General features: G+C 42.4%; 1 protein-coding gene across 2 annotated transcripts in view; it reads right to left on the bottom strand.

The window, feature by feature from the left end:
• Positions 1-14865, bottom strand: part of adamts17 (ADAM metallopeptidase with thrombospondin type 1 motif, 17) — an 82347-nt gene that overhangs the window by 50685 nt on the left and 16797 nt on the right. For both annotated transcript variants that reach the window (XM_061875608.1, XM_061875604.1), the window contains exons 4-6: positions 4336-4499; positions 4172-4255; positions 1448-1599 (exon numbers count right to left, since the gene is read on the bottom strand). In XM_061875608.1, the coding sequence (XP_061731592.1) occupies positions 1448-1599; positions 4172-4255; positions 4336-4499 (400 nt within the window). The remainder of the gene's footprint in view (positions 1-1447; positions 1600-4171; positions 4256-4335; positions 4500-14865) is intronic.

Raw genomic sequence — 14865 nt, 5'->3', positions numbered from 1 at the left:
CTACTAATAAAAGTATCAATAAATCAATAAATCAGACTTCTATCAGTACTCTTCAATAAGTCACTGAAAAATTTAAAGCATAGTGGGGGCCATTTTGATATTTTGCCTTTTTAAAACCAACACAATATTTAAATTTCTTTTAACCCTTAGGGCTCCCCTCAAATTTGGTAAACGTCCCAAGGATTCCAATTTTTTTTTACGGTCAACATTTAAATCTCTACACCAGTGATTCTCAATCTGTGGTATGTGTACCACCAGCGCGGGTGTGTTAAAAATACGGCCTGAGGGGCAAATGAGGCCCGTCGGCGTCTTTAATTTGGCCCGCGAGACTGGCAGAAGTTCAATAAGCAAACATGCCAGGCATGATTACATTTAATCATTTGACGGTCTCACAGCTGACATTTTGTCGCCATCCTGTAAATTTCCCAAGTAACACAGGTCAGCGACCATAACGTGTACTTTTTTGAAATCACCATCACAACATTTACCTATATGACCCCACTCCAAACAACCCTTCCAAGTCATGGCAAAAACAACAACAATTCAAGCAGCACAAAAATTCAATAGACATGGTCACAGATAACAAAACCTGCTCATTGAATTTTGCGGATATCACAGAAAAAAAGTCCCACCGCCATAAAAAAAATTTAATTACACCCATTTCAATCAATTGCAAGGCAAGATGAGAAACATGCAAACACTCTCTCCATGTTTGACTTATAGCTGCTTGGTTTTTCTGATTGATTACAGCCCTTTAAAGAGGTTGTGACGGAAGTAAACAGGGTAGAAGTTGAACTTTCACATACTCTTAATATTCCAGCAAACATGTATACTTGCTGCATTTTCCACAACATAAACATGGATGCATGGATGCAATAGGTGTGCAGTAAAGGAGTGTTTCCATGGCGACAGTCGTTAGTAAACACAAAATTTTGATTTAAATACGGCGGCCTACGCCACTTTTGCACTTGTTATCAATTGTACACACAGTCTTGGTAGATCCCTCCCTAACACGGTGTGCAGTCTTTTATACTCTTAACACTGCATCTCCAAACGTGACAACTTAAAACTTTGACACTTTTGACCCTGGAATGGAACATTCTCTGTTTGCATGCGAAACATTGTTCCAGAATGTGACCAAACGCGAGGGGGCGTCACGTCAGGGGAAGTAACGTGGACGTGTCGTGCGACAAGAGGCGGGGCTTACGATGAAGACAAAGATAAGCGGAAATATCAATGAGCGGCCATGTGACCAACAAGTCTTTGTTGTGTGCAGTGAGGGAGAACATCAGAGGAGGAAGAGGCGAAGTTCTCATTTAAGTGTGAAAACTGTCATCCTGCTGCAAACCCACACACACACACACACACACACCATCTGTGGACCAGGCTGTGTGTGTGTGTGTGTAGTTTTGCATGACTGAGGCGCAAACACGCAGAGAAAGCCCACCTGGTGACCAGCACTGCCGTGTCCACAGGCGGGACGTCTTCAGCGGGAAGGTGGTTGGTTCCGAGGTAGCGCGCACCTCCAAACTCCTGATGCTGCCAGTGGCAGAAGCTCTCCAGGGAGCGCTCGCCATGGTGGCCCACCTTCAGCTTCTCCTGCGGGACACGCGAGGAAGAAGGGTTCTAATGGTTCCCCCCACATTTTTTCTTTTTAAAGGGGAACATTATCACAATTTCTGAAGGGTTAAAACCAATAAAAATCAGTTCCCAGTGGCTTATTTTATTTTTCAAAGTTTTTCTCCAAATTTTACCCATCACGCAATATCCCGAAAAACGACTTCAAAGTGCCTGATTTTAATCGTCGTCATATCCACCCGTCCGTTATCCTGTGACGTCACAGCGTGACCACACAGAAATAACCATGGCGGATAGCCCAGAAAGGTATAGCGATATTACCTCGGATTCAGACTCGGATTTCAGCGCCGTAAGCAATTCAACAGATTACGCATGTATTGAAACGGATGGTTGGAGTGTGGAGGCAGGTAGCGAAAACGAAATTGAAGAAGAAACTGAGGCTATTGAGCCATAGCACGACAGACAGCGGCACGGGAGGAGGCGAGGACGAATTTGGCGATCGCCTTCTAACCAACAATTGGTATGTGTTTGTTTGGCATTAAATATGGGTGGAGGGAAAGGCTGGATGCAAATATAGCTACAAATGAGGCATAATGATGCAATATGTACATACAGCTAGCCTAAATAGCATGTTAGCATCGATTAGCTTGCAGTCATGCCGTGACCAAATATGTCTGATTAGCACACTCCACATAAGTCAATAACATCAACAAAACTCACCTTTGTGCATTAATGCACAACGTTATAAGTTTGGTGGACAAAATGAGACAGAAAAAGAAGTGGCATAAATCACGTCTTAGCCAACATATCCAGGGGGTTTACCTTGCTCGTCTGTGGGAAGAGACTGCCGTCGTCCCTGAATAGCTCGCACTCAGGCAGATTCAGTGGTGGTCTATTTTCCAATATTGCAGATTTCGTTGACTTTATTGTTGGAAATGCATCTGCATTGAGTGTCGCAGGATATCCACACATTCTTGCCATCTCTGTCGTAGCATAGCTGTCGTTGGTAAAGAGTGCGGAACAAACGAGGGACTTTTGCATCTTTTGGCCACTGGTGCAACTTGAATCCGTCTCTTTTCGTATTGTTACACCAACGAGGCACGATGTCTCCAAGGTACGGGAAAACAGTCGGAAAAACGGAAAATAACAGAGCTGATTTGACTTGGTGCGTGTAATAAGATTGAGAAAATGGCGGATCGCTTCATGTTGTGACGTCACGGGTGAAAGGTCATCGCTCCGACAGGCTATCAAATGAAAGGCGTTTGAATAACCAAATTCACCCTTTTAGAGTTCGGAAATCGGTTAAAAAAACATATGGTCTTTTTCCTGCAACATCAAGGTATATATTGACAAGGAGTGTAACGGTACGTGTATTTGTATTGAACCGTTTCGGTACGGGGGTTTCAGTTCGGGACGCGGGCGTACCGAACGAGTTTGGAAGCAGAAGTCTTCACAAGCTGCTCTGCTTTCTGCCTCTGTCTGAGCAGTGAGCACCCAGCATTGTCCCGCCCACACAACCATCTGATTGGTTACATACAAAGCCAATCAGCAGTGCGTATTCAGAGCGATGTAACAGCCAATCAGCAGTGCGTATTCAGAGCGATGTAACAGCCAATCAGCAGTGCGTATTCAGAACGATGTAGTCCATGCTTTAGCGTCGAGCAGATATTCATTTAGCAGGGGAGCAGCGGAATCTACCCAAATTATACTACACACTTCCCAGTCACAACTATTACAAACATCACTATGAGCCTGTTGACCTTCTAGAAACTTTAACTGCAGCTTGGCTAGCTCACAGTATAGGCTTGAGGTGAAGGCTAATTAGCTTTTAGCGTAACGTTAGCTCATTTTCCTGTGTGTGTGTGTGTGTGTGTGTGTGAGTGTGTGCGTGCGTGCATGTGTGTGTGTGTTAGGGGCAGCAGCGCGTGTGTGTGAGTGTGTGCGTACATGAGTGTGCGTGTGTGTTAGGGGCAGCAAAGCCCTGTCTGTCTGTTATTTCATTGAACTCCATTGTGTTTAGGGATGAACAGTCTCTCCTATTTCTATTGTACTATTTTTCCGCTATAATTACATTAATCATTAGTAATGTAGCAGCCTAGTTTTGAATAGCAGGGTCCCTGCTATCACATGTTGATAAAAATATAACATTTACATAATAAAAGTCAACTACAAGCTTCCCAAAGTCTGTTATAAATTAAGCATGATGAGTTGACATTAAACAGTTTCAATGGAAACGGTTTAATGTTGCACTTTTAATATGTAGAAGAAAGGTTTTTTTCATTTTATTTAATCAAAGCAACAACTTGAGACAGTTTAATGTGGATTAACGTGGGCAGAATTATTATAGTGTTCCCAATGTTAAAAGGATAAAGCCATTGTTTACAAATTTGGTAAATAAATAACCAAAAAATGTATATTTTGTTGTTTTCTTACTGTACCGAAAATTAACCGAACCGTGACCTCTAAACCGAGGTGCGTACCGAACCGAAATTTTTGTGTACCGTTACACCCCTAATATTGACGCTTACATAGGTCTGGTGATAATGTTCCCCTTTAAACGCTATCTGCCCAGGAAGTCAGAGGTGAGACTCACGGGGCGGCTGTGAAGCAGAACCAGCTTGGTGACCTGAATGTTGATCCTGACGCCCAGACTCTGGTGCTGGAACATGTTGTACACCTGACTCGCAACAACGTGGAGGAGGAAGATGTTGGTGCGGAGGTTTTGCTTCTTTCGGGGCACCGGGGCGGCGCTCTCACCATGTTCATGACGGTCAACAAGAACCTCTTTGCGGCCTCGGCGCCATGGTAACGGACCATGTCCACGTCGGCCACCACCAGCGTCTCCACGGTGTACGCTTCCTGCAGTCCGATGACGTTCCTCTTCCCCCGGTTTTCCTGGCCCACCTTTGGTCTCTTCTTCCCTGCAAGACCACATATGACCTCGTCAGCTGTGGCCGAACATCAAGCAGAGCTCACGTAAAAATGGCCGACACGATCTGATAGCTCTACGCGTCACGGGCGAGTATCCTACCTTCAACTAGATAACAGTGAAGTGAAGTGAATTATATTTATATAGCGCTTTTTCTCTAGTGACTTAAAGCGCTTTACATAGTGAAACCCAATATCTAAGTTACATTTAAAGCAGTGTGGGTGGCACTGGGAGCAGGTGGGCAAAGTGTCTTGCCCAAGGACACAACGGCAGTGACTAGGATGGCGGAAGCGGAGATCGAACCTGCAACCCTCAAGTTGCTGGCACGGCCGCTCTACCAACCGAGCTATACCGCCCCGTGGTGTCCAAACCTTTACGCCAGAGAAAAAAATTAAATCATGCGGGGGCCATTTTTAAAATGGTATTTTCAAAACCAATACGATATACAGACTTTTAGAGCGCGCTTCAAATTTGGTCCCGGGGACCCAGAAAGGTCTCATAAAAGGTCATAAAAATGTTTAAAAATAGGTCATATATTAATTATATATATGGAACGAGAGGTAGAAAATGGATGGATTTTATATACCGTATTTTCCGGACCATGGGCGCACCGGATTATAAGGCGCACTATTTTCGATCTTGTTTCATATATAAGGCGCTCCGGATTACAGGGCAATTTAAAGGGTTCATCCATTTCCTACCGTTTGTCCCTTTTGGGGTCACGGGGGGGTCGCTGGAGCCTATCTCAGCTGCATTAAGGCGGTAGGCGGGGTACACCCCGGACAAGTCGCCACCTCATCGCAGGGCCAACACAGATAGACAGACAACATTCACACACTAGGGCCAATTTAGTGTCACCAATCAACCTATCCCCAGGTGCATGTCTTTGGAAGTGGGAGGAAGCCGGAGTACCCGGAGGGAACCCACGCAGTCACGGGGAGAACATGCAAACTCCGCACAGAAAGATCCCAAGCCCGGGATTGAACTCAGGACCTTCGTATTGTAAGGCAGACGCACTAACCCCTCCACCACCGTGCTGCCCTGGATAGATTTTATATACTGTATTTTCCGGGCCATAGGGCGCACCGGATTATAAGGCGCACTGCCTGGTCTATTTTCGATCTTTTTTCATATATAAGGCGCTCCGGATTATATGGCGCATTAAAGGGTTCATATTAAGGGTGTGGGAAAAAGTCCATTTGAATTTGAATCGTGATTCTCACGTTGTGCGATTCAGAATCGATTCTCTTGTTTTTTTTTTTAAATCTATTTTTTTTAATCAACCCAACAAAACAATACACAGCAATACTATAACAATGCAATCCAATTCCAAAACCAAACCTGACCCAGCAACACTCAGAACTGCAAGAAACAGAGCAATTGAGAGGAGACACAAACACGACACAGAACAAACCAAAAGTAGTGAAACAAAAATGAATATTATCAACAACAGTATCAATATTAGTTATAATTTCAGCATAGCAATGATTAAAAATCCCTCATTGACATTATCATTAGACATTTATAAGAATAAAGAAAAAGAACAATAGTGTCACAGTGGCTTACACTTGCATGGCATCTCATAAGCTGGACAACACACTGTGTCCAATGTTTTCACAAAGATAAAATAAGTCATATTTTTGGTTTGTTTAATAGTTAAAACAAATTTACATTATTGCAATCAGTTGATAAAACATTGTCCTTTACAATTATAAAAGCTTTTTCCAAAAATCTACTACTCTGCTTGCATGTCAGCAGACTGGGGTAGATCCTGCTGAAATCTATGTATTGAATGAATAGGGAATCCTTTTAAATCGGAAAAAAAATCGTTTTTGAATCGAGAATCGTGTTGAATTGAAAAACAAAAAAAACAAAACGATTTTGAATCGAATAGTGACCCCAAGAATCGATATTGAATCGAATCGTGGGGCACCAAAAGATTCGCAGCTCTAGTTCATATTATTATTATTTTTTTTCTAAATGTACAACACTTCCTTGTGGTCTACTTAACATGTAATGGTGGTTCTATGGTCAAAATGTTACATAGATTATGTTTTACAGACCATCTTCAAGCCGCTTTCTTACAGTCGCTTTAAGATGCGCCGTTTTGTAGGCGGTCTTATTTATGTCCCGTCATCTTTGTCGTAGCGGTGTAGCGTGCAAGGACGGGAGGGGAAGAAGTGTCAAAAGATGGAGCTAATTGTTTTAATGACACTCCGACGTCACTGAAATTAATAACAGAGCTGCATCTCCTCATCCACCTAAAATGTGTCCCGTGAAAAAAAAGTCTGACTGGAACTCTCTAATGACTAAAGTTCCTTGGGTGAATAATGTAAACTCACCATACTGGTATGTTTTAGTGCTTTTATTGCTGATATAAGAAAGACCTTTACACTACTTTATATTAGAAATGGCAACAGTGGAGGATGATTGTCCCATAACAAGAAGATAGAGAAAAAGAAGCAACAGACTACGAGGCGCGCAATTTTTATTAGGACTTATGCAGATCCCAAATACAGATCAGCAAGTACCAGAAAGTAAAAAATTATTGCTTTTGCATAATTTTGCAAAACAAAACGGCAGATAATCTGTTTTACTGTACCTTGTACACACATCATAATAATACCTGTATTTGAAGCACAGTACAAATCATCAAGCGGTGCGGCTTCATAGCAACCAAAGTCGTATTAAAACATTTTTAAAGATTTTTGAGCGCCGTGTGTAATGTTCTTTATTTCAAATAAAACATATAAAATGCTGATGTTGTTTACTTGAGTCATATTGCAGTCTATGCGTATCTCTTATGTGTGACTGCCATCATGTTGCAGTCTACACGTATCTCTTATGTGTGACTTCCTTTATATTGCAGTCTACACGTATATATGTTCAATATGTACCACATTTTGGTCCTTTTAATCATTGCCGGGACTGATTTCTTCCTGGCATTGATTTCCGTTTCCACAGCAGCGCACGTCTGACTTCCGGCAACAAATGTGCGTTCCTACTCCCGGAATCAAATGCGAGTGTTTTCTAATCATGGCACATTTGGTAACAAACAACAAAGACGACTATTTTTGGACAAATTAGTATTCACAACCTTATCTTTTTTAAGCTGAATGTACTGAGGATGAACCGCTGTTTATAGAAGCGAGCATGAAAGAAGTGTGAGACGTTGGGGCAGACGGAAGCCGATAGAGTGAGGTGAAAGTAACTCAAAGCTGCAAAATATCAAACTTGGAGTCAAGCTATTTCAAGAAAAATGGAGTGCTGACCCAAAAATAAATAAACCGGAAAAACGTCCTCGGCCAGCTGGACCAAACGTACAACTGTCCATCAAGTTAGTCACACTTTAAATGGATCATGATACACACAGAAAGTCATGCGTGTTATAACAACTACGGTACATCCGCTGCGTGGCTAACTGTGCACAAACAAAACATGAAATGTGGACTAATACTTTACAGATACTGTAATATGATTGTTCATGTTTTGTTCATGCGTTTTCGGCCGGTGCGACTTATACTCCGATAAATACGGTAATTCCCTTTTTGCCATAGAATACTTTGTTTTGTTTATTGCAAACACAAAATATGCAATATTTTCTCCCAAAAATATTTAAAAAGTGGAATATCTGATGCATAAATCGATTAACGTGGACCCCGACTTAAAAAAGTTGAAAAACTTATTCGGTGTTACCATTAAGTGGTCAATTGTACCGAATATGTACTGCACTGGGCAATCTACTATTTAGAGCAGGGGTAGGAAACCTATGGCTCGCAAGCCAGATGTGGCTCTTTTGATGACTTCATCTGGCTCTCGGATAAATCTGAGCTGACACTGCTTTAACACAATAAGTAATGAATAATTCCTCTTGTAATCACAGTGTTAAAAATAACGTTCAAAATATAAAACATGCTCATGCATTTGAATCCATCCATCCTTTTTTCTACCGCACTTGTTCAAGAAGTTGCGTTAATAGTAAGAAGTTATTTATTTATTATTGGTTAGTGTAGGACTTGCCCTCCTGGAGGTTCTTCAGACCACCAAGCACCGACATGAGAGCCTGTTTCAGGGTTACAATATTCTTTTAATTTTCAATAAGTCTCTCAGTTGCTTTACAGCAATTGTCTTTTTGTCTTTCGTTCTCACTCGCACTCTGGCTCCAGCCCCAACCCCGTCTCTCCTCCTGGCTGCTACTTATAAACAGGGCGACAGGTGATTAGATAACAAGGCCCAGCTGGGCCGTTTACGCACCTGTCGCTGATTTAGGAGGCCGATCCTGGCAACACCCCGCTTTGCTGCAGGCCCGCCGGCCACGCCCCCTCCATAGTTAGCTTCAGAATTACAATGTTATTATGAAGAATACGAGACCTATTATACTCTAGAAATGTTGGTCTTACTTAAAAATGCACGTTTTGTTGTGTTCAGTGTTAAAAAAATATTATATGGCTCTTACAGAAATACGTTTGAAAATATTTCGCTTCTTGGCTCTGTCAGCCATAAAGGTTCCCGACCCCTGATTTAGAGTCTCAATCAATCAATCAATCAAAGTAAATTAAGCCTTAAATTATTCTATGAGTCTTGACAACATTGATTTTAAATCTTTTTTTTCCCAGCAATGACAGTTTTAAACAAAAAAAAAAAGAGCCTGCATGGCAGTTTTCTATTATTATTTATTTGTTTTCTCATTACATTCCACCTGTTTTCTCTTTTAATAGTTTTTTGTAATAGTATTTTTAGAATGTGCGGTGGGCCGCAACATAATGAGCTGCGGGCTGCACTTTGGACTCCTAGAACATCCTGGTCTTTGTTCGGTCCACAAAAGAGGCTCAAGAGAACCGAGCCAGAAGCAGCGGGTCCAGTAAGCGACCATCCAAAATGCTGACGATCGTCTCATACATTTTATTCATCAAAACATGGCCACTTTATTAGGGACGCAAGATTATCAGGACTGTCAGGTGCATGATGAATATGCTAATGAGCTGCCGCGAGTCCTCTGGCATGTTAATAAAGAGCTGAGCTGTTCTCGAAGCTTCTTAGCAACATGACCCACTTCCCCCGCAGTCTGAGGACGCTGTTTCTACTCAGGAAATCAAACTCGGAAGCACGCACGCCAACACTAACACCCCGAAGAAAAGACAACAAAGACACTTTTTCTTCCTCCCAGCAACTCTCTTACACTCCTACTGGTGACAAGACTCATCCATAATGAGCAAATATTCATTATTACTCTGATTGGACAATGGTTTATATTTAACACTGGCATCACGACACTCTGCCCACCTTTCAGATAAAAAAGAATCCGAACTTGATTATCTTTCAAGAATACAAGCCAAAGCCTCACTTACTACAGCGCCCCCTGCTGTTTGTTGTTTCAATGCTGACCAGTGACACTTCACTTCACTTCACTAAGTCAATCAATCAATCAATGAATCAATGTTTATATACACAGCCCTAAATCCCAAGTGTCACAAAGTAACTCATCTTAAACCAAAAAGTGTCACACTTGTTTTAGTTTAGGGACACAAAGCGCATTCTTAGGGCTGCTTGTAACAGTGAATGTATGAAAATTAATGTATAATCGCCGCATTATATTAATACACAATTATTTATGCCAGTGGTTCTCAAACTGTTTTCACCAAGTTCCACCTCAGAAAACACTTGGCTCTCCAAGTACCACCATAATGACCAATATTAAAATACAGCAGCATAGTAGGTCTAAATGTTCATTAAAAACAAGGCAGAGGTTTCCCTCAACAAATATATTTAATATTTTTGGCCAGTGTAATAATAACACACACTTTGAACAGTTGCATTGTGTTTGAATATTTAATTAGGGATTCTTTGGCGTACCACTAGATCAGAATCATTTTTATTTGTCCGTTCCAACATGTACAAGACACATCAGAACTGAAATTACATTTTACGCTTACCACTCACTAGTGGAGCGACTTATACTCCGAAAAATACGGTACTAAACGTTTTCATTGTTTCCATTTTGACAGAAAAAAACATGTAATGCTTGAATTTGAGTATGTTTTAAACTTCAATATTAGCTGCTCATGTAACAAATATTACGTTATCATTAGAGGTGGGACTCGTTATGCACCTCACGGTTTGTTTCAGAATCGATTCTCGAAATTATAATTATCATACCAAATTATACATCAAACATTTTTAAAACATATCGCCCGGAAAAGGGCGGAGTGCCATCTCCGGGTTGGGGAGGAGACCCTGCCCTAAGTGGAGGAGTTCAAGTACCTAGGAGTCTTGTTCACGAGTGAGGGAAGAGTGGATCGTGAGATCGACAGGCGGATCGGTGCGGCGTCTTCAGTAATGCGGACCCCGAATCGATCCATTGTGGTGAAGAAGGAGCTGAGCCGGAAGGCAAAGCTCTCAATCTATCGGTCGATCTGCGTTCCCATCCTCACCTATGGTCATGAGCTTTGGGTCATGTCCGAAAGGATAAGATCACGGGTACAAGCGGCCGAAATGAGTTTCCTCCGCTGGGTGGCCAGGCTCTCCCTTAGAGATAGGGTGAGAAGCTCTGCCATCCGGGAGGAACTCAACGTAAAGCCGCTGCTCCTCCACATGGAGAGGAGCCAGATGAGGTGGTTCGGGCATCTGGTCAGGATGCCACCCGAACGCCTCCCTAGGGAGGTGTTTAGGGCACGTCCAACCTGTAGGAGGCCACTAGTGGTAAGCGTACCACGGTTTGAGAATCCCTGATCTATGCATACAACTGTTTGATTTCTGTACAAACAAAATGATGGATAACACACTTTGAAGTAAAACACATTTTTTTAAATCAGTTTTATAAAATTATGAATACATTTATAACTGGAATAAATAAAAATTGAGATGTATACATATATATATTTATATATGTACTGTATATACATCGCAATTTTTATTTATTTAACTTATAAATCGATTCATAATTTAAAATCATTTATTAAAAAAAAAAAAGAAGAACATTTTAAAAGGACGTTTTTAGGCCATCTCAATGCTTACTCGCTGCCTATATACGTCAGCAACCAAAAATTTGATTTTGTAACCTGTAATGTGTTTTAAAAATCCATCCATCCATCCATCCATCTTCTTCCGCTTATCCGAGGTCGGGTCGCGGGGGCAACAGCCTAAGCAGGGAAACCCAGACTTCCCTCTCCCCAGCCACTTCGTCTAGCTCTTCCCGGGGGATCCCGAGGCGTTCCCAGGCCAGCCGGGAGACATAGTCTTCCCAACGTGTCCTGGGTCTTCCCCGTGGCCTCCTACCGGTTGGACGTGCCCTAAACACCTCTCTAGGGAGGCGTTCGGGTGGCATCCTGACCAGATGCCCGAACCACCTCATCTGGCTCCTCTCCATGTGGAGGAGCAGCGGCTTTACTTTGAGTTCCTCCCGGATGACAGAGCTTCTCACCCTATGTCTAAGGGAGAGACCCAAACTCATTTCGGCCGCTTGTACCCGTGATCTTATCCTTTCGGTCATGACCCAAAGCTCATGACCATAGGTGAGGATGGGAACGTAGATCGACCGATAGATTGAGAGCTTTGCCTTCCGGTTCAGCTCCTTCTTCACCACAACGGATCGATTCAGGGTCCGCATTACTGAAGACGCCGCACCGATCCGCCTGTCGATCTCACCATCCACTCTTCCCTCACTCGTGAACAAGACTGCGAGGTACTTGAACTCCTCCACTTAGGGCAGGGTCTCCTCCCCAACCCAGAGATGGCACTCCGCCCTTTTTCGGGCGATATGTTTTAAAAATGTTTGATTATAATTATCATACCAAATTAAACATTTCGAGAATTGATTCTGAAACAAACCGTGAGGTGCATAACGAGTCCCACCTCTAATGATAACGTAATATTTGTTACATGAGCAGCTAATATTGAAGTTTAAAACATACGCAAATTCAAGCATTACATATTTTTTTCTGTCAAAATGGAAACAATGAAAACATTTAGTACCGTATTTTTCTGAGTATAAGTCGCTCCAAAGTATAAGTCGCACCTGCCGAATATGCAAAATAAAGAAGGAAAAAAGCATATATAAGTCGCACTGGAGTATAAGTTGCATTTTTGGGGGAAATTCATTTGATAAAACCCAACACCAAAAATACATGTTTGAAAGGCAATTTAAAATAAATAAAGAATAGTGAACAACAGGCTGAATAAGTGTAGGTTATATGAGGCATAAATAACCAACTGCTATGTTAACCTAACATATTATGGTAAGAGTCATTCAAATAACTATAACATATAGAACATGCTATACGTTTACCAGACAATCTGTCACTCCTAATCGCTAAATCCCATGAAATCTTATACGTCTAGTCTCTTACGTGAATGAGCTAAATAATATTATTTGATATTTTACAGTAATGTGTTAATAATTTCACATATTAGTTGCTCCTGAGTATAAGTCGCAAACTATGAAAAAAACTGCGACCTATAGTCCGAAAAATACGCTACGCACAATATTTCTAGGCTTTCGGGGGCCACGTTAAAAAAGGTGGCGGGCCAGATGTGGCCGCCGGGCCTTGAGTTCTCCTGTCCAAAGGCAAAACCCAGTAACTCAATTTTGGTCAAAACTGAGCTGATAATAATTTTGGAGTTCCTAGGTGATATGCTTTACATTAGTGTATGTGATATTGTAATTTGTTCCGTAAGTAAGCTGTTACGTGCATGGCAGGACCTAGCAACTACCACATAACCGCGTAGATACAACAGACAAACCTAGTATCTCAAGGGACCAATCAAAGCTTCTTTGTCAGTCGCCTTATTGTCTTTAATGAGACATTTGCACGAATGGGGGTTGACGGTCAACTCGATTATGTGATATTATGGCACGAGGGGATATTTGGAAGATTGGCCCAGGACGTTGCAAGCACCTTCATTAAATGTACTGTTCTTGATTCTTCCCCTTGCATACTCTTTTGGGCAGATAACTGTGGAGGTCAAAATAAAAACTGGACGCTGTACACGGCTCTTGCCCAATGTGCAAACGCAGAATGGGGCCCACCCGAGATTGTGATAAAATATCTGGAGAAAGGGCACACGTTCAATCCATGGCTCAATCGGCAAGAAAATGAAAGCTCAAGAAAACATCGATACGTTTGATGACTTTGTAGATCTTTGTAAGACAGCATCAAGATAGATTGGTTTTCCTTTGTTTTCTCAAAATCAGCTAGAAGTGAGTTACTAGGTTTTGCCTTTGGACGGGAGAGTTTGACCCCTGTGCTTTAAACCATAAGCTAAAAAAAAAGAAAAAAAAGCTGAGTTTAAATGTAAAAAGGCTTCACTCGCACTAGCAAGAGTCATGTGATCCATGTGTGACATCACTTTATAAAACCTGCGCTGGTGTAAACAAACTCATTTTAGCATTAGTGTGCGTGCTGTCGTTTTAAGTCCATCTGAACATCAGCTGAGGATGTCGGGCGTTAAAATGAAAGTCTGTTCACTTTTTAACACAGATGCAAAGAAACACATGCACACACACACACACACACACACACACACACACACACACACACTCGCCTCAGTGTCTGACCCACTTGTGAACATGTGGAAAGTATTAGTGTGTGTGTGTGTGTGTGGTTACATAACTTCAGACGGGTCGAGCTGCTCCACTTAATGAGCGTGCACAAGCGGTGCGAGCGCGTGTCACAGACATTTTTACAGGCGTAAAGGTGCACATTTTGCTGGGTGTGCACGGGGGGACTTGGCCGACACGCCACATGGCCGTTTATCGTTCCAGCTGTGATTACTTCATTGCCATTAACACTCGTGGTCCTTACGGTCCACTTGCATTGGGGCCCGCGGGGTGTACGCGCCACTACCACCAACAGGACCGGAGTGGCAAACATCACAATGTTCTCATCGGTCAGACGGACATTTGGAATTCTTACGACTCGCAAGACCCCGTCTAGGTAGCTAGCGTGCTAAAAAAAAAAGCTAGCGTGAAGGTTGAAGCAAGACGTTTGCAGGAAGAAGATGGAAGACACACACAGCAGTAGACACAAAGCTGACATTTAGTGGGCCTGCTGGTCCAGATGGGTCACATGACTCACAAGGAAACGTTAACAATATGACACTGCGTCATGGGCCAGAAAACAGCCGTGTAGTAAGTATGCCAGACCACCAGTTGGCGATGTACACACTTTGTGTCATGGCAACATGGGTGGAGGACAGAGTAAAACAACTTGCACTGAGCCTAGTCTATAAAATCCGCTACACCTCCTTGATACCCAAGTACATGTCAAACTACTTCCTTAACGTAAATGACCGCCATAACCACAACACCAGGGGGAGCTCCACAAACCACGTTAAACCCAGATTCCCATCTAACAAAGGTC

Source organism: Nerophis ophidion, linkage group LG02 (genome assembly GCF_033978795.1).
Source record: "Nerophis ophidion isolate RoL-2023_Sa linkage group LG02, RoL_Noph_v1.0, whole genome shotgun sequence".
NCBI classification, from domain to species: Eukaryota; Metazoa; Chordata; class Actinopteri; order Syngnathiformes; family Syngnathidae; genus Nerophis; species Nerophis ophidion.
The sequence above is the reverse complement of the archived record's forward strand: the minus strand, read 5'-3'. Positions and strand labels throughout refer to the sequence as shown.